The 20,537-nt window shown below is 44.7% G+C and overlaps 1 protein-coding gene across 2 annotated transcripts in view; it reads left to right on the top strand.

Moving 5' to 3' along the window:
* LOC121005333 (cytosolic carboxypeptidase 2-like) overlaps positions 1–20,537 on the top strand; it is a 141,855-nt gene that overhangs the window by 10,035 nt on the left and 111,283 nt on the right. For both annotated transcript variants that reach the window (XM_040438005.1, XM_040438011.1), the window contains exons 2-3: positions 1,284–1,369; positions 5,867–5,918. In XM_040438005.1, the coding sequence (XP_040293939.1) occupies positions 1,284–1,369; positions 5,867–5,918 (138 nt within the window). The remainder of the gene's footprint in view (positions 1–1,283; positions 1,370–5,866; positions 5,919–20,537) is intronic.

The raw sequence follows: 20,537 nt of genomic DNA, 5'->3' as shown, positions 1-20,537 counted from the left end.
AATGACATACGGAAACCATTCCGTATGTCATCCGCAATTTGCGGATCCATTGACTTGAATGGGGCTGCGGACCGATCTGTGCGGACAATAGTAGGACAAGCTTCATATTTTTGCGGACTAGAAATACGGAAACACTGATGCGGACAACATACTGAACGTTGTCCGCACATTTTATTCACCCATAGAAATAAATGGATCCGCATCTATTCTGCAAAATGCGGATCGGATGCGAATAAAATAATACGGTCGTGTGAATGTACCCTTAGGGTCATTTAAAAAAATATCGAGGCAGTTTCTATGTAGGTGAACTGACTTCATTTTCATCATATGGATCGCAATGTCGTGTTAGGACGTGGCAAGTAATAATTGTAGTGAATGTGGTCGGGTTGTCTGGATTTGCAGTTGTCACCGGCATAGAGGTCAATGCAAACTGCGTGCGACTGTCACGTCTGCATTTTATACTTTTATTGTTTAACGGGTGTTGCAAATCTAAAATCGCACGAGTCGCAGCCGAAAATGCACACAACAACAGGTTGAAGACAGGTCGTGTCTGATGCTGTTTTCTTGTGCCACTTGGAAAATGTGGTGATTCTTCTGCAAGACACAGCTACGCTTTATACTGCAGCACTGCCTGTTCATGTTGGCTGAGGTTTATAAGCCCAAACCCAGTGCCCCTGAGCAGAAAGTCAATTTACAGCAAGAACTACAAGCAAGTAAGGCTACTTTCACACTCGTGTTTGGTGCGGATCCGTCATGGATCTGCACAGACGGATCCGTTCAGATAATACAACCGCATGCATCCGTTCAGAACGGATCCGTTTGTATTATCTGTGACATAGCCAAGACGGATCCGTCTTGAACACCATTGAAAGTCAATGGAGGACGGATCCGTTTTCTATTGTGCCAGATTGTGTCATAAAAAACGGATCTGTCCCCATTGACTTAACCTGATCCATTTTGGACCGCTTGTGAGAGCCCTGAACGGATCTGACAAACGGAAAACCAAAACGCCAGTGTGAAAGTAGCCTAGACCAGGAGTGAGAAGAAAACTACATCAGGAATATTGACCAGCAATGGACATCTTGAAGATGGAGAGCTACCAGGGAATCAGGAAAATTCTGACTGCAGCATCAATTTAGAAAGTAAAGCCCCGTTCACACATCACAGTTATTTATTTTACGTGAGGTTTTCACCACTTTTTTTGTTTCTTTTTTTTTGTTTCTTGATATTCTATGTAGTTGCGGTGCAGCAAAATGATCTTCTAACATTTCTTCTTTTTCTAGAGCTGGAGAACGTCTGGACAATGTCTCGTGCCACAGAAATCCAGGACTTTGCGTCGGATGAAACGAGCAGCAGTGATTCAGAATCGGTAGGTGCCGGTCATAAAAGAACACAAATCCTAATGTAAAAAGAAATGTACTGAATTCAGTTGGGATATACAGTATAAAGTGTTCCGGATTCTCAGGGGGGATTTACCGCTAGGGTCATGACCCAAAGCTGATCCAATGTTCCTTCTACTTTTGGATGCTGAGATGGTGATTCCAGATTTATTTTGGGTCTGTTGGAAATCTCTCACCTCTCTGAAGATAATTTACCATTCCTCCCATCCTTGTGTCTCAGAGAGATGCCGCATCCGCACGCCGCGATGTCAGTCACATGTTCCCGTGTAATTCCTGAGTGGCACAATAGCGGCAGCTGCAGGATAGGCTTACAAGCTGTGAATGAAGAATCGCTGAACTGTGGGTAACCTCTTTCAAAAACCACAGTGCGGAGTGTGAAAGTGGCGGCGTCCTGCCGGCTTGTCTACTCATGTTGTACGGCATAGAATATATTGAATTCTGTCCATGATATATCTTCAGACATAGAACTCCAAATCCCCTGCATAGACATAGAGAAATGACAAAATTCTGCTAGTCTAATGTGACCACCAGAGGGAGCTTTGGAGCTTATTTATCTAATACAGAGCTTCTGATCCTAGGCTCCCCTTCACACAGCCATGGGGGGGATTTATCATGCATTTTGCTCCAAAAATTTGGAGCATGCCTTATCTTTAATTTTAGAAAAATAGGTTTAGTTCATTAGGTGCGCGCTAAATTTATCAATTGCAACAGTTTAAAAAGTTGCAAAAAAGGTGAAGTGTTACTCCAGCAGGGGGTGGTATACAAAAACCAGAGTAACATCTCTAGACAAAAGTTCTGTGTATAAGGGTTCATTCACACGTCCGCAAAATGGGTCCGCATCGGTTCCGCAATCTTGCGGAACGAGTGCAGACCCATTCATTTTCATGGGGGCCGGAATGTGCTGTCCGCATCCGCATTTGCGGATCCGCACTTCCGCATCCGTACTTCCGTTTCCGCAAAAAAATAGAACATGTCCTATTCTTGTCCACAATCTGTTATACTTCCAGCGATGTGCGGTCCGCAAATTGCGCAATGCACATTGCCAGTGTCCGTGTTTTGCGGATCCGCAAAACACTTACAGACGTGTGAATGGACCCTAAGGCCTCATGCACACGACCAGTCATTTTTTTGCGGAACGGAACGGGCGGCCCCTTGTAGACATGCCTATTCTTGTCCGCAAAATGGACAAGAATAGGACATGCTATATTTTTTTTGCGGGGCCTCGGAACGGAGCAACGGATGCGGACAGCACACGGAGTGCTGTCCGCATCTTTTGCGGTCCCATTGAAGTGAATGGGTCCGCACCTGAGCTGCAAAAACGGCGGCTCGGATGCGGACACAAACATCGGCCGTGTGCATGAGGCCTAAAGGTATGCTAAAAGACTTGCACCATTTCATAAATTAGCTGCAAATTACAGCAACTGGCTCAAAACAAAATAGACTTAAAAAATGTATACATGATAAAAAAAAAATATATATAAATTTATAGACCTAAAGGTTATTGACATTAGACGATTTATGGCATATTCACAGGATATGCCATAAATGTCTGAAAGGTGGGTCCCATGTTTAGGACCAGCTCCTGGAGAGGAGGCCGCCCATGCATGGATCTCTCCATTCACTGGTATAGGACTTCCGAAATGGATGGAGAGATCCGCACATATGCAGCCTCCTCTCCATGCCAGGTGGCATGTAATAGGGCCCTGTTCTTGACATAGGGCTTGAAAAGTGCCAACCTTTTTTGACTCCCAGAAAAGTGCTTAAGGGCTCATTCAGACAGCCGTATGAATGAGTACGCATTCTTTCCGCAATTTTGTGGAATGGGTGCAGACCCATTCATTTCAATGGGTCGGCAAAAGATGAGTTCCGTTCCTCGGCCCTGCAAAAAAAAAATAGCGCATGTCCTATTCTTGTCCGCAATCAAAAATGGGCATTTTTGTGCCACATACTTCTGTATGTTCCATTATAACGTATCCCCTCTCTGCAGCCAAAGGCCCCCTGGTCCCATTCTTTGGGCTATACAAGCACCTACAGTCCTCAGCTGTCTCGCCTATAGGGTGCAAGATGGCGGAGGTGACGACGCCACTTTCTGTGCAGCCCCTGGTTGGATTCTCTTCTGCTCTTGCACTGAATATGTTCATTTACTGTTCAGCGCATGCACAGAAGAGATTCTGTACAGGGACAGTAGGGAAAGCAGTGGGTGAATCACATCGCTGCTGCCATCTTGCGCCCTGCAGACTCCTGCTGAGATTTGTAGATGTTATTATAGGGCAGAGAAGTGGACCTAGGGGTGGGAGTAAGATATGATCTGACATACAGATGTATGTGACACAAAAAATAAATTAGGAGCTACTGGAAAATATTTTCACAAATTAGGCAACCGCTTCAAAGGGGTTTTCCTGAACTCCTATATTGAGGACCTATCCTCAGGATAGGTCATTGATATATGATCGCTGATGATTCGACACCCAGCACCCTGGTGTTTTAGTTAGGTGCTGTAGCCTCCACACAGAAAACCAAACACAGCGCTGTCCATTGTATAGTGGCAGTGCTTGGAATTGCAGCTCAAGACCATCTACGCCATGTGACCGATGAACGTGGCGTCACAGGCCTAGGAGGAGGACGCAGCGCTCACCAAAGCAACATGCCTTCTTGAAATAGCTGCTTGGCAGGGTTCTAGGAGTCACACCTCCACTAATCAGATATTGATGACCTATCCTGAGGATAGGTCATCAGTATATGTATCCCTGAAATACCCCTTTAATAAAGCTGTACTGCAGTACCAGAGACACATACACAGTTGAGTAACATTATTATAACCAGCAGCTAATACCCAGAGTAACCGCCATGTGCACAGCAGCTTGATGGGCTGGAAGTGACTCTATAAGGTCCTGGTAGGTTGTCACAGGGATCTGGAGCCATGCTGACAGCTGCTAGAGGGGGGGAAAAGGACCTTTAGTGACATCACTGCGCTCATTACATGGTCCATCACCATGGTGATGGAACATCTGATGAGCGCAGTGACGTCACCAAAGGTCCTTTTCCTCTCGGGTCCTCAAAGATGAGGAAAGAAGATTAGCGGGGCTGCACGAACAAGTGGATGAGGTGAGTTTAATTATTTTTTTTTTATTAACCCCTCCATCCCTAGTTTACTTAGCACTCTGTATTAAGAATGCTATTATTTTCCCTTATAACCATGTTATAAGGGAAAATAATAAAGATCGGGTCCCCATCCTGATCGTCACCTAGCAACCGTGCGTGAAAATCGCACCGCATCCGCACTTGCTTGCGGATGCTTGCGATTTTCATGCAGCCCCATTCACTTCTATGGGGCCTGCGTTGCGTACAATATAGAGCTTGCTGTGATTTTTACGTAACGCACAAGTGATGCGTGAAAATCACCGCTCATGTGCACAGCCCCATTGGAGTGAATGGGTCCGGATTCAGTGCGGGTGCAATGCGTTCACCCACAAGCAAATAACGCCTAATGAATGGGGCTAATCCACCTACTGATTCTGTGCAATACACAGGACACCGGCCGCGTGCATTCCGCATCACGGATGCAGACCCATTCACTTGAATGGGTCTGCAAATCCAGGCATGCAGTGCGGAAGCACGGATCGGAACTCCACGGAAGCACTACAGAGTGCTTTAGTGGGGTTCCGTTCCGTGCTTCCGTTCCGCAAAAAGATAGACCTTGTCCTATCTTTTTGTGAATGGGGTCGCGATCCGCATGTGGCTGGCCCGCGGTCGGTGCCCGTACATTGCAGACCGCAATTTGCGGTTCGCAGCACGGGCACGGCCAGCACACGTTCGTGTGCAAGAGGCCTAAGGGCTCATGCACATGACCGCACAGCACAGTACAGCATATTATGGAGTGTGCATTGTGTAAACTCGGCACACTGAGGTACAGTATGGGTACCGTATTATTGAATATGTATGGGGCAGTTGTCTACTAAAGACATGTCAAGGCAACACTGGTTGGTCAATGCAGTCACGTGGAGACGAGTCATAGATACAACATCACTGTGATCTAATGTATAAATGGACATGATGGGGTAAGTATAAGAGGGTGTTATGGGCAGTGTAAAAAGTTTTGTTTATGTTCTTAAATAATTCTTTATATATCAGCCATTTTATGGTCTCTTTCTAATAAACGTCAGATCAGACCTGTCTGATTGTAAGACAACTCACCGTAGCAGGAGCCCTCCCCCACTGAAGTACCTGCAGTAGAAGACCAGGGATGCTATTTCACATGCCTTCTGCTATCTATCAATGCAAGGAATCAAGAGAAAAGTCAACCTTCTCTTGACCTCTTGTTTCAGGGTTTGCAGAAAACCCTACTGACCAACAAACAGCATGGCAAAGATTTTCTTCTATGTCCTTTATTGTATTTATTTTTAGGTTTACAGTTCCTTTTAATGGCCCCTTGTCTGCTCATCCTGTTCATTTTATTGGTTCTACAGGATGAAGACCCCTATGAGTCAGAAAATGTTGATGCCTATGATCTTCACTCAGGTATTGTTCCATATATCTGGTTTTCTCTCTTTAATTCCCGTGTCAGGAGTGTGAAAGAGAGCCAAGTGCGGCTGACAAGGAGAGGCTCTTGTGTGGGCAGCCATTCATCTCAGGGACTAGCCGCTATGTGAGCAGGGGAAATGTCTGGCTAGCCGGGGCTTCTCTCAGGTAGTGTCTCAAAGACTTCAAATGCATAAGTTCTTGAGAGAAGACACCTCTGGTAGGCAGTAACATTCAAGAAATACTGGAGCAGTCTACAAGCTCATACACATGGCGACACTGTGTATTACGGTTCTTTCCTAACACAGCAAGTAAAAGAGCATGCTATATACAGTACAGACCAAAAGTTTGGACACACCTTCTCATTCAAAGAGTTTTCTTTATTTTCATGACTATGAAAATTGTAGATTTACACTGAAGGCATCAAAACTATGAATTAACACATGTGGAATTATATACATAACAAACAAGTGTGAAACAACTGAAAATATGTCATATTCTAGGTTCTTCAAAGTAGCCACCTTTTGCTTTGATTACTGCTTTGCACACTCTTGGCATTCTCTTGATGAGCTTCAAGAGGTAGTCCCCTGAAATGGTTTTCACTTCACAGGTGTGCCCTGTCAGGTTTAATAAGTGGGATTTCTTGCCTTATAAATGGGGTTGGGACCATCAGTTGCGTTGAGGAGAAGTCAGGTGGATACACAGCTGATAGTCCTACTGAATAGACTGTTAGAATTTGTATTATGGCAAGAAAAAAGCAGCTAAGTAAAGAAAAACGAGTGGCCATCATTACTTTAAGAAATGAAGGTCAGTCAGCCGAAAAATTGGGAAAACTTTGAAAGTAAGGGCTATTTGACCATGAAGGAGAGTGATGGGGTGCTGCGCCAGATGAGCTGGCCTCCACAGTCACCGGACCTGAACCCAATCGAGATGGTTTGGGGTGAGCTGGACCGCAGAGTGAAGGCAAAAGGGCCAACAAGTGCTAAGCATCTCTGGGAACTCCTTCAAGACTGTTGGAAGACCATTTCAGGGGACTACCTCTTGAAGCTCATCAAGAGAATGCCAAGAGTGTGCAAAGCAGTAGTCAAAGCAAAAGGTGGCTACTTTGAAGAACCTAGAATATGACATATTTTCCGTTGTTTCACACTTGTTTGTTACGTATATAATTCCACATGTGTTAATTCATAGTTTTGATGCCTTCATAGTCATGAAAATAAAGAAAACTCTTTGAATGAGAAGGTGTGTCCAAACTTTTGGTCTGTACTGTATATACAGTATATATAAAATGGGAGTCAAACTGAGCTACAGCATGAGCACTGTATTATGGATCCATACAGCACGGATATGAGTAATATGTAGGGTTGCCTCTTTTTCCAAGAAGAAATACCAGCCATGTGTACACAGGTAAAAAGGCTGTGTGGTTTAGGGGTGTGGCCTAACAAAGTGTTGTTTGATACCGGTGGTTTGATCATATTTTGAGTTTTGTGCCCCTTTTTTTTAAATAAAACAAATTTTCTTCCTGTCACTTTTAATATAAAACATAACCAAAAATACTGCCCTGATCTCCGATGTAAACAGGTTTAATGAATTAACTCTTATGGAGAAGAAAATAACCACAAAACCTGAAAAAATACATCCTCTCCACCTATTTCACTGCAGCCCTTGAACTGTGCAGCCCCATGCAGGAGCCAAGTGTGCTCTGACCGATGGGGGATTGATTAGGCTTCATTCACATCTCTGTCAGGAGCAGCGGCAGACCATGTGACTGCTATAGGGCCCAGGGCAAGAGGGGGCCCAGTCTTAGTTGGTCAGAACTCTACCCTCTAAAGGAACAACTTTTAGAAAATGAAGCAGTGTAAAAATGGCCGGAGGGTCATTGAAAAGGGTTTAGGTAGAAACCCTTCTGTCTTGTGTGGGTGGTGATCCTTGCTATGGGGCCCTTACTTCCCTATGTACGCCACTGGTCAGGAGATGCTAATTCCGTTGAAAACATAGAACAGACTAGTGCAGCATGCTGCACCGCTTTCTTAATGGAAACCTGCTCCCATTATAGTCAGAGGGTTTTATCAGGTCATGTCGGAACAGGAGCATCTATACCTCTCCTTCTGTCCCTGCAGCCTGTCAGCACCTCACCCACACCCCCTCTCCACCTCCTCTATGCCGCTGGTTGACGGGGGAAAAGGCGGGTGAGGACTGCATGAACCTAGAATATCTCAGGCCGTATAGCACCAAGAGATACAACCTGAGATATTTTGAGTGAGATCTGCAGGTAATACTTCTCACTCCTGACCTGATTTCTAAGAGCCATCTCTCAGGCTGTATGGTGGCTAGCACCACGATCCCGGTCTTGTTTTAAAATGTAGAGTCATAGCGTTGGCTCATATTTATACATGCTGAGCCTGTACCTCCTGAGATATAGCCGTTAGTTGCATATCTCCTTGTAGGGCTGGGCAATTATGGCCTAAATCAAAATCCATGAGTAATTGGACAGTTTACCTCAATTACAATTATAAATGATAATTTTGTTAGTGATGTTTGGGCAAGCGTTGGCGGGCACCTCTCTTCTATTTACATCCTGGTGGGCAGCAGTTTCTCTGGCTCTCTGGCATGCATGGTGGTGCTCTGGGTAGCATGCATTCTGTGCATGCCAGGGATACAACAAGTGGGCTGGGAGTACCACCTGTCAGTGGTAGAGCAATATAGATGCACATGTTGTACCCTTTAGGAACCCTGTTGATAGAGGATGACTTAAAGGGGTTGGCCCAGCTCATACATCGGGGGTATATCAATAGGGTATGCCCCCAATGTCTCATAGGTGTGGGTCCCACCTCGACCCGCACCTATTTCTAAAACACAGACCTGCAAAGTGAAAGAGAGCAGTCGACTATTTCCATCAGCCCCATAGAAGTGACTGAAGTGGTGGCTGCGCCTGCATATTGCATGTCCCATTCATTTCCATGGAACTTACTGCTCGGCTATTTTCTGCACTCCCATAGAAATGTGCAGTCCGCTCTCCTTCACTTTTCAGACTCCGTTCTAGGGATAAGTGTAGGTCCGAGAGGTGGGATCCGCACGTATGACATATTGGGGGCATATCCTAGTAAAATACTCCCAGGGTATGAGATGGGCTAACCCCTTTAAGACAACCCTTTTTAAATACTGGAGTGTGAATGATACCAAAATGCATAAATAAATGAAAGGGCGGGCTCCATTTGTCGGTCACAGGGGACATAACAACTGGCCCAGGTTTACCTGCAAGTGTTAAAGTTCATTCACAAGAGGCACGTACACTGTTGATTTTTCACTATTGGATTGCAAAATCTGATCCACAGGCTGGATAAAAAGTGCAGAAAAATGAAACTGTGGCTTGTCAATGTATCATACTTACCGCCATATGTGTTGGGGAATTCAGGGCATTGCACCCCAAAAGTCCACCCAATGCATTTCATTTCACTTTTCCTGACCCACCACAAGATATAATAGCAGAGTTTCTAAGACCCCTGTAGCAAGCAGATTGGTGGACAGTGGGCCATGTATTGTGCCTGCTGGTAATTATATACCTTCAAGATGGCATCAGACATCTTGGATGTGAACAGGTTGGCAGGTTGATGCACGTAACAACCAGAGCTCAGCTTTCATACCTCAAACTGCTCTGGCAAAATAAAAGTTATGTTGTGATTGGTTGTTATGGCAAAAAAGGCCAATGGGTTGATTGCTCAACAAGTCACCCCTTGGTAGAACAACAAGTCCCAGCAAGCACTTACATAGATTTATATATGGTGATGGATCATGTGATGGACCATGTGATGAGCGTAGTGGCGTCATGTAAGGTCTTTTTCCTCACAGATGAAGACAGAAGAGCGCGAACAAGTGGATTAAGGTGAGTTAAATTTTTTTTATTTATTTTTTTAACCCCTCCAGCCCTATTTTACTTAGCATTCTGTATTTAGAATGCTATTATTTTCCCTTATAACCATGTTATAAGGGGTAATAATAATGATCGGGTCCCCATCCCGATCATCTCCTAGCAACCGTGCGTGAAAATCGCACCGCATCCGCACTTGCTTGCGGATGCTTGCGATTTTCACGCATCCCCATTCACTTCTATGGGGCCTGTGTTGCGTGAAAAACGCACAACATAGAGCATGCTGCGATTTTCACGCAACGCACAAGTGATGCGTGAAAATCACCGCTCATGTGCACAGCCCCATAGAAGTGAATGGGTCCGGATTCAGTGCGGGTGCAATGTGTTCAACTCACGCATTGCACCCGCGTGGAAAACTCGCCCGTGTGAAAGGGGCCTTACTCAGCAAGATGAAGATGTTATTTTCTCCTCCTTATTCTTGATGTTTTTGATATTGTTGACCATGATGTTTCTGGTCTTTTGACCATAATGTTTGTAGCCTTTTTGACGTTAATGTTATTGGTCTTGTTAACATGATTGTGGCCTCCCTGCCCTTAATGTATTTGGCATTTGTGGCCATGTTTTTGGCCTCTTTGAACCTGGTGGTCTTTTTGGCCATGATGTTATTGGTCTCTATGCATTATGTTTTTTGTAGGCCATAATTCTGTAGGCCTACTTAACCTACATTTTATTGGTTTCCTTGGCTGCCAATCATGGTTTTTGGCCTTCTTAACCTTGATGTTTTTGATCTTGTTGGCCATGATGTTTTGGTTTCCTTCCACTGGATGTAAAGTATTTGGTATTCTAGGCCATAATGGTCTTGGCCTCCTTGACCTTGATGTTATTGGTTTTCTAGGCCATGATGTTTTAGCAGTCTGTTTGCCTATGATGTTACTGGCTTCTTTGACCATGATGTTTTTAATCTTTTTGGATGGTATAAGATGGTGGATGGGTGGCTTTCAGAAAAAGAGCTTTAAAGGAATTGTGTTACTTTAGCAAATAGCATTTATTATGTAGAGAAAGTTAATACAAGCTACTTACTAATTGTATTATCGATATTGCTTCATTTGCAGGTTGGATTAATTTTTCCACCAGCAATGGCCGTGCTTGCACACTGTAGAAAAAAGCACCAGCCTATGTGAGCTCCCACAGTTCCGGCCACTATAGTGTGCAAGCACGGTTTCCACTGATGGATTGCAGGGTGGTTGTAACCATGGAAACGAGCAGTGTATAATGTGGCATGAATTAATTTTCTCTACATGATAAATGTCTCTTGCTGAAGTGACACAGCCCCTTTAAGAGATGGCGCATATACCCCTGATGTCTTGGGGTGTGGTGGAAATATTCAGATGTAATAGCTGTTTTAATCTTTAGCAATGAGATTTTACTGTGGCAAGATGATATTACTTTTGTCTCTTGATCTTTTTTGTTTTCTTGACCATGGTGTTTTTGGTCTTTTTTTGCCATATTTTTGGCCTCCTTGACCTTGATGTTTTTGGTCATTGGGGGCTGATCTGAGGTATGTGGGTCTCATCTGAGGTCTGAATGGGGGGTCTTATTTATATTGGGGCTCTTATCTGAGGTCTGATTGGGGGTCATTCACAATGGGGTTTGAGGTGAGGTCTGATCTGAGGTCTTATTAACATTGGGGGTCTGATTGGGGCTGTGAGCTGAGGTCTGATTAACATTGAGGGTCTGATTGGTGGTCTGACCTGAGGTCTAATGAAAAATATTTTTTTCTTATTCTCCTCCTTTAAAACCTAAGTGCTTCTCATGGGCAGGTGTGTCTTATAGGGCGAAATATATTGTACTATAACACTGTCCCCTATGTACAAGAATATAACTTCTATAATACTGCTCCTATGTATAAGAATATAACTACTATTATAAAATGGTTTGTATGGAGCCATTTGAGTATTTTTGGTGCAGAAAGTCCTGCAGGGTTGTTCACAGCTGTCAGTGACTTTTTATGGCAGTTATATATTCCAGTAATCATATCACCGCAGGAACGTCTAGTATAACAGTCGTTGCTCCTTGTTTCTTTATAACATAGGATGCTTTGTAGCCAAGATATAATGACTGTAAACTATGGCTTCCCTCAAAGCCTATAACTAGAACAAACCCCCCACATGGAGGCATCAAACCTCCGAGTTTAAAGGTTCATTCCACTTTCAGATGTATCATTGTCTGAACAATCCTCTAAAACGACATGGTCACTAAGGTAATTATCCATCCGGTGACCCATAGATTTGGTCTTTATAAAGAGATTTCTCAGGCAACTGAGAGCACAGAACTGCTCAACATGCATTAGAGGTTAGCAATGCTTGGAAGTAGGACACTTTTTATAGTAGCGTCACTATTGCTAAAGGGAATATCCTCCATTAAAATAAAATCCGACCCTGGAGGTCCTTGACTTTATCCCTCTGAGACAGTTTGGTAGGAGTCCTAGCAGCCAGACTATACTAGTATCTGCCAATACCAGGAATCTGCTGCCAAGCCAAATTAATATGGGATGCCGTATAACTTTTTGGACATCTATGTATAAAAAAGACCTAATAGTGGAGCAAAAGCAGAGAAGGGCAACCCAACTAATAAAATGGGTGGAATGTAGTCTCAAGAAAGAATAACTAATGTAAAGGGTTATGCCACAGGATATCCACATGAAATAGTCACAGGATGTACATGTCCTATATGTCCAAAACTGTGGGTCCTAGCTTTGGGACCCTCACCTATCATAAGAATGTGGGTCCAACCCCCTTTTTATTGTTGCTGCTGTGATTGGGGAGGTGGCAGCCCTTGCATCCCTCTCCATTCACTTCTGTGTGAGCAAGCATGCTCGGCTAATTTCGTCGCTTCCACGGAAGTAAATGGAGAGAGCCACGCATAGACGGCAACCTCTTCACTGACAGCAGCCATGGGACAGGGGTCCCCTGTTCTTAAGATAGTTACGAGTCCCATGCAGTATGTGAGACCCACACCTGTGGGACATTTATGACATATCCTGCTGACATGCCATAAATGTGCAGTTGACAATAACCCTTTAAAGGGGTTTTCCGATTATTTCAATATACCCCCTATCCACATACCTATGGGACTGCCAGAAATAACCAAGTGGTTGTATTCTGTTATTTCTGGCAGTCCCATAGACATACAGCAGCGGGAAGGAAGAGAGAAGAAAGACATCATGTCACCATGGTGATGGATCATGTGATGGACCATGTGATGAGCGCAGTGACGTCACCAAAGGTCCTTTTCCTCCCAGGTCATCAAAGAAGAAGACAGAAGATGAGCCGGGCAGCGCAAACAAGTGGATTAAGGTGAGTTTAATTTTTTTATTTTTTTTAACCCCTCCATCCCTAATTTACTTAGCATTCTGTATTAAGAATGCTATTATTTTCCCTTATAACAATGTTATAAGGGAAAATAATATATAGATCGGGTCCCCATCCCGATCGTCATCTAGCAACCATGCATGAAAATCGCACCACATCCGCACTTGCTTGCGGATGCTTGCGATTTTCACGCAGCCCCATTCACTTCTATGGGGCCTGCGTTGCGTGAAAAGCGCACAATATAGAGCATTCTGCAATTTTCACGCAACGCACAAGTGATGCGTGAAAATCACCGCTCATGTGCACAGCCCCATAGAAATGAATGGGTCCGGATTCAGTGCGGGTGCAATGCGTTCACCTCACGCATTGCACCCGTGCGGAAATCTCGCCCGTGTGAAAGAGGCCTTAGTTTACTCACTGGTTTTCTGTCCCTTCTCCTGTTATGTTCAGCAGCTCTTTTCCATATTGTCTCTCCACTGCTGGTTTCGAACTTGGTTGCTGCTCCTGGAAACAGTGCCTGTGCACTGTTTTTGCAGCCCTCACCCCTGTCGATAGCATCATAGAAAATAGCTGCATAGGTTCCCCTGGGCAGACTCCACATCAAGTATTCAGTGTCTGCACAGTAGAAACCATTCCTGCCTTCAGTGTCCCATCCTCAGAGTGCTCTGAGAAGGCAGGAATGCTTTTAACTGCGCAAGCGCTGTGTTTGTGGCACATGAGCTTCCAGGGGATATTCCCATCCCAGTATATTTAGAGGATATGCCAGAAATGTCTGATAGGTGCACATCTTACATTTGGGACCGACTCCTACCTCAAGAATGGAACCCTGCTGTGAATGCAGAGCAGCCACCCCTCCAGTCAACGCTATAGGACTTCCGAAAATAGCCAAGTGCCGGTTTGTATTTTTGGAAGTCCAATAGCAGTAAATGGAAGGTGTGCAGCTTGCTCTCCATTTATGGTAGGACCCTGTTCTTGAGACAGAGGTGGAACCCGCACCTATGAGACATTTATGGCATAGTCTATCAATATGTTAGAAATGTGCCAGATGGGAATACCCCTTTAAAGTTTCTGGGCTACAAGTACATAATCGGTAACACCCCCCTCTTGCTGGCATGTGTCATATGTAATAGTGGTGTCATTTTATGTGACAGAGGACGATTGGGCCCTTATAGCTAATATTCACACAGCTTTTTTTTCCACACAGCTTTTGGCGAATATTCCACACTGAAATCTGCATGGAAATTGTGCTAAAACCATGCAGTGAGCCCGCAGGAGAGAGCTGAGAGGAGGGGAGTGTTAGTTGCAACACTGATAGGAGTTGTAGTGGTTCATGGTGGCAGTCCCCATTCCAACGATTCCTAGGGCCGTGCAGTGAATGGAGGGCACATCCTTTCTTCCCACAGAGCACACCATGGACCTTTTTGGGGCTCCTGCCTAGTGATAGGTGGGAATCTTAGGGTTGGACGATATCAAAAATATTCAGACGATAATGATATTAAAAAATTTATCGCGATAACGATATATATCGCGATAAATACCCGTTTAAAAGGAAAAAAACACAAGGAGATGTTATACTGTATGGGGGGCCACAAGGAGACATACTGTATGGGGGCAGCCACAAGGAGGCGTTACACTGTATGGGGGCAGCCACAAGGAGACATTATACTGTATGGGGGCAGCCACAAGGAGACGTTATACTGTATGGGGGCGGCCACAAGGAGGCGTTACACTGTATGGGGGGGCCACAAGGAGGCGTTACACTGTATGGGGGGGCCACAAGGAGGCGTTACACTGTATGGGGGGCCACAAGGAGGCGTTACACTGTATGGGGGGCCACAAGGAGGCGTTACACTGTATGGGGGGCCACAAGGAGGCGTTACACTGTATGGGGGCCACAAGGAGGCGTTACACTGTATGGGGGGCCACAAGGAGGCGTTACACTGTATGGGGGGGCACAAGGAGGCGTTACACTGTATGGGGGGCCACAAGGAGGCGTTACACTGTATGGGGGGCCACAAGGAGGCGTTACACTGTATGGGGGGCCACAAGGAGGCGTTACACTGTATGGGGGGCCACAAGGAGGCGTTACACTGTATGGGGGGCCACAAGGAGGCGTTACACTGTATGGGGGGCCACAAGGAGGCGTTACACTGTATGGGGGCCACAAGGAGGCGTTACACTGTATGGGGGGCCACAAGGAGGCGTTATAATAAGGTCTTGTGGCCACAGGCCACCATACATGCAGTAATACTTTGCGATATACCTTTCCCGCGACTGCCTCGCTTGTGTGCTCTGATTCTGACAGATGCCGGTGGGCAGAGATTTGAATATGGGAGCAAGGAGGAGGGAGAGCCTAGGCGGCCGCTGCGGGAAGTAGTAAGTTTATAATTTCGTCACCAGCGCACACACTAGTGAGGCAGCCGCAGGAAAAGTCTCTCCAGAGACACACAGTACTCACACAGGGGATCGATTCGCCACATATACAATAGAGCCGGCACTGGTGGGTGACGACGGTGATGATGTCAGATGGTGGGTGGAGACTTGACTAAGGGAGGCGGAGCAAGAAGGAGCCAGGCCAGGAGCTAGAGGAAGTAATGTTACTCAGCGGCAGCGCTATGCAAGGTGCAGGGGCGGGCGGGCGCACGTTTAGAAGCGGTCAGCGCACAATGTGAGCTGACCGCTTTGATGACGTCACAAAATACCGCGGTATTTTGGAAACAGCGATATCGCCATATCGCCGTTTTTTTAATACCGCGGTATATCGTGATACCGGTATATCGCCCAACCCTAGGTGGGATGCCCTTGATGTTAGGTAAATGACTACAAGGCAGTAAGGCAAATGTAGGGACCGGCAGATGGATGATGGCAATGACCAGGCCCAGTTTAGTGATAACAAAGAACAGTCTCTTCTCTAAGGATGATAGGTGATGCAGTACAAGTATGATAGGTACATTTTATTAGGTATATCACACAGTAGGTCTAGTGGCAATGATGGTGGTAGTAGTAGTCCTCTCTGAGTTTCTCTCTAAACACTTTGCAATCTTTCCAAATTGACTACAGGTGTGTAGGTTCTAGTGTGGCAGGCACCTGAGGCAGTGTGGCAAGTCCAACGTTATCTTTACTGTCCCAGCGCACGCACTCACCTGGTCCTAAAGGTCTGTAAGGCCCCTTTCACACGGGCGAGTATTCCGCGCGGATGCCATGCGTGAGTTGAACGCATTGCACCCACACTGAATACCGACCCATTCATTTCTATGGGGCTGTTCACATGAGCGGTGATTTTCGCGCATCACTTGTGTGTTGCGTGAAAATCGCAGCATGCTCTATATTCTGCGTTTTTCACGTAACGCAGGCCCCATAGAAGTGAATGGGGTTGCGTGAAAATCGCAAGCATCCGCAAGCAAGACAATCGGGATGGAGACCCGATCATTATTATTTTCCCTTATAACATGGTTATAAGGGAAAATAATAGCATTCTGAATACAGAATGCATAGTAAAATAGCGCTGGAGGGGTTAAAAAAAAATAAAAAATAATTTAACTCACCTTAGTCCACTTGATCGCGGAGGCCGGCATCTCCTTCTGTCTCCTTTGCTGAACAGGACCTGTGGTGAGCATTCACTACAGCAAAATTACCTGTGGTGACGTCACTCCGGTCATCACATGATCTTTTACCATGGTGATGGATCATGTGATGACCGGAGTGACGTCACCACAGATCATTTTCCTGTAATGAATGCTCACCACAGGTCCTGTTTAGCAAAGGAGACAGAAGGAGATGCCGGCCTCCGCGATCAAGTGGATTAAGGGGAGTTAAAAATTTTTTTAATTTTTTTTAACCCCTCCAGCGCTATTTTACTATGCATTCTGTATTCAGAATGCTATTATTTTCCCTTATAACCATGTTATAAGGGAAAATAATACAATCCACAGAACACCGATCCCAAGCACCAAACATGCGTGATTTTTCTCACGCGAGTGCAAAACGCATTACAATGTTTTGCACTCATGCGGAAAAATCGCAGGTGTTCCCGTAACGCACCCGCACATTTTCCCGCAACGCCCGTGTGAAAGAGGCCTAAGTGTCTTTCCTGCTTTCTCTGAGGTTGTAGACTCCTCACAGGCCACAGTCAGTCCCCTAAGCTTCTTCTGTAAACCAGCCGCGACAAGCCAGAGTGGACGGGGCAGCCTGTCTCCACGGTAATCCACTAAGAGGCTGCCAGTTGTTAACTATTTACTAACTATACATAGCCTTATGGTATTACACAGTTCATGTTCACTATGCATTAATCCATTTAACAGTGGTCTACCAGGTCACTGCAACTGCAGAGGGTTTCCACATGTGGATTCCATGGCAAATACATCAGATTTATACCATGTGAACATATCCTGTAACCCATGTAGCTACAACTCTATATGTCACTATATGTCATTATTTGCTCACAGGCTGTGTTGCAAGGTGCTTGAACTATATTGGACAAATCATTTAAAAGTCATCTGTCAGCAGATTTGTACCTATAAAACTGTCTGAACTGTTGTATATGCGCTTGGCAGCTGAAGACATCTGTGTTGGTCCCATGTTCACATGTGCCCACATTGCTGAGAAAGATGTGAGCCTCTAGCAGCAACGGGCGCGTTACCATTAAAACTAGAGGCTCAGCTCTCTTTGCAACTGCTGCTCCCTCTGCACTTTACTGGCAGAGCCAGACATGATCACGTTTACACTGCCTGGTCCTGCCAATAAAAGTGCAAAGGGCGCGGCAGTTGCAGAGAGAGCTGAGTCTCTAGGTGTAACGGTAACGCCCCTGTTGCTCCTAGAGGCTCATTTGCATATATTGAAACATACTTTTTCTCAGCAATGTGGGCACATATGAACATAGGACCAACATAGATGCCTTCATCTGCCAAGCGCACATGTACCAGGTCAGCCAGTGTCATAGGTACAAGTCTGCTGACAGATGCCCTTTAAGAATTTCAGGAAAAAATTGATTCAAAAATGGATTGAACAGCAATCTAAATCTCGAAAAATATAAATCAGTTATTTTTTTTCAAAATGTCTATTTTTTCTGACTTACTACTATTTTTACCATGATTTTGCGTCCCCCTTTGTGCGCATACATGTAACAGGAGCACAGAGACAGCAGCAGTGATTGATGGATGCTCTGGTCTTATTTATTGTTTGGCGCGCGGTGATTAATGGTCCTTTCTGGTCTGTAATGTAGTACTCATTTGCCTCTCTGTTAAAGGATGGGGTGATTTATTTGTCTCAGCGTAGGTGTTGCATTTCAATAGCTTTGACAGTGATAACATTATATCCTCACGGACTATCAATTAGGTAGAAATCTAAGAGAGCCATGCACTCCAGCGGAATTGACGACCTGAATGGAAGATTTAGTGAGGGTGGACGGTTTTAAAATCCTGGTATTGGTGCTCGGCTGATTAAATGTGCATTTACATTATTTATGGCGGCACAGGGTGAGCAAACACCTGTTCTGTACTGTACACGCCAGAGTCTTCAAGGTGCACATCTAGAAACCATTAGACATTGTGTGATGGTAATTAAAATGGTTTATCACAAAGGGAAAGAAAATGACTATGATTTCCTCATAATTACTTTTTTTTCCTATCAAATGCATTCAGTGGGTGTTAGAATTAAAGGTCCAAGAGATGAGAAAAAAATATATAGAATTCACTTAAAATGGTAATTAGCACCCGCCCCCCTCGCCCCCAACCAATGTGAGGTACATCTATATGTTTGTATTTCTAGTAAGGGTAACATCGGCTGTTGCCCTAGCTCATAAAATCCCGCTCCATAGTGACTTGGTAAGGATATGGAAAAATTAAATGTAGGCTGTTTCGAGTATTGCCTGACACGGACACACTACTAACCACAGGTTGGAAAGCACTGCACCATAGGGAGCAAGTGGATGCACTTTCCTGTCAATACACAATATGTTATTTCCCAGCTGAGATGTGGTAGAAAACGCTATAATGATAATTTCTCTGGAGAACTACTGAGTATACGAGACCCTAACAAGCACATCCCATTAAAAGGGGATTCCATCCAAACCTACAGTTATTCCAACAGTGCTGAACGTGACCCCTGGGGTCCAACAGCTGAGACCTCCCACCTAAAATGAAGAGTCTGTCCCCACTTTAGTCCTTCTTTCCTTGCACAACATTTGTTGGACCCTCGAGGACGATAAATAGATAGATAGATCATAGATACAACGGATAAATATTAGATGGATAGGCAGATATATAGAAAGATTGATATCTAGATAGATAGATGTGACATAGATAGATAGATGTGACATAGATAGATAGATGTGACATAGATAGATGTGACATAGATAGATAGATAGATAGATAGATGTGACATAGATAGATGATAGATAGATAGATATGAGATAGATAGATAGATAGATAGATATGAGATAGATAGATAGATAGATATGAGATAGATAGATAGATAGATAGATATGAGATAGATAGATATGAGATACAGTGGGGGAAATAATTATTTGACCCCTCACTGATTTTGTAAGTTTGTCCAATGACAAAGAAATGAAAAGTCTCAGAACAGTATCATTTCAATGGTAGGTTTATTGTAACAGTGGCAGATAGCACATCAAAAGGAAAATCGAAAAAATAACTTTAAATAAAAGATAGCAACTGATTTGCATTTCATTGAGTGAAATAAGTATTTGAACCCCTACCAACCATTAAGAGTTCTGGCTCCCACAGAGTGGTTAGACAGTTCTACTCAATTAGTCACCCTCATTAAGGACACCTGTCTTAACTAGTCACCTGTATAAAAGACACCTGTCCACAGAATCAATCAATCAAGCAGACTCCAAACTCTCCAACATGGGAAAGACCAAAGAGCTGTCCAAGGATGTCAGAGACAAAATTGTAGACCTGCACAAGGCTGGAATGGGCTACAAAACCATTAGCAAGAAGCTGGGAGAGAAGGTGACAACTGTTGGTGCGATTGTTCGAAAATGGAAGGAGCACAAAATGACCATCAATCGACCTCGCTCTGGGGCTCCACGCAAGATCTCACCTCGTGGGGTGTCAATGGTTCTGAGAAAGGTGAAAAAGCATCCTAGAACTACACGGGAGGAGTTAGTTAATGACCTCAAATTAGCAGGGACCACAGTCACCAAGAAAACCATTGGAAACACATTACACCGCAATGGATTAAAATCCTGCAGGGCTCGCAAGGTCCCCCTGCTCAGGAAGGCACATGTGCAGGCCCGTCTGAAGTTTGCCAATGAACACCTGAATGATTCAGAGAGTGACTGGGAGAAGGTGCTGTGGTCTGATGAGACCAAAATAGAGCTCTTTGGCATTAACTCAACTCGCTGTGTTTGGAGGAAGA

This window comes from Bufo bufo, chromosome 1, assembly GCF_905171765.1.
Source record: "Bufo bufo chromosome 1, aBufBuf1.1, whole genome shotgun sequence".
Classification (NCBI taxonomy): Eukaryota; Metazoa; Chordata; class Amphibia; order Anura; family Bufonidae; genus Bufo; species Bufo bufo.
The sequence above is the reverse complement of the archived record's forward strand: the minus strand, read 5'-3'. Positions and strand labels throughout refer to the sequence as shown.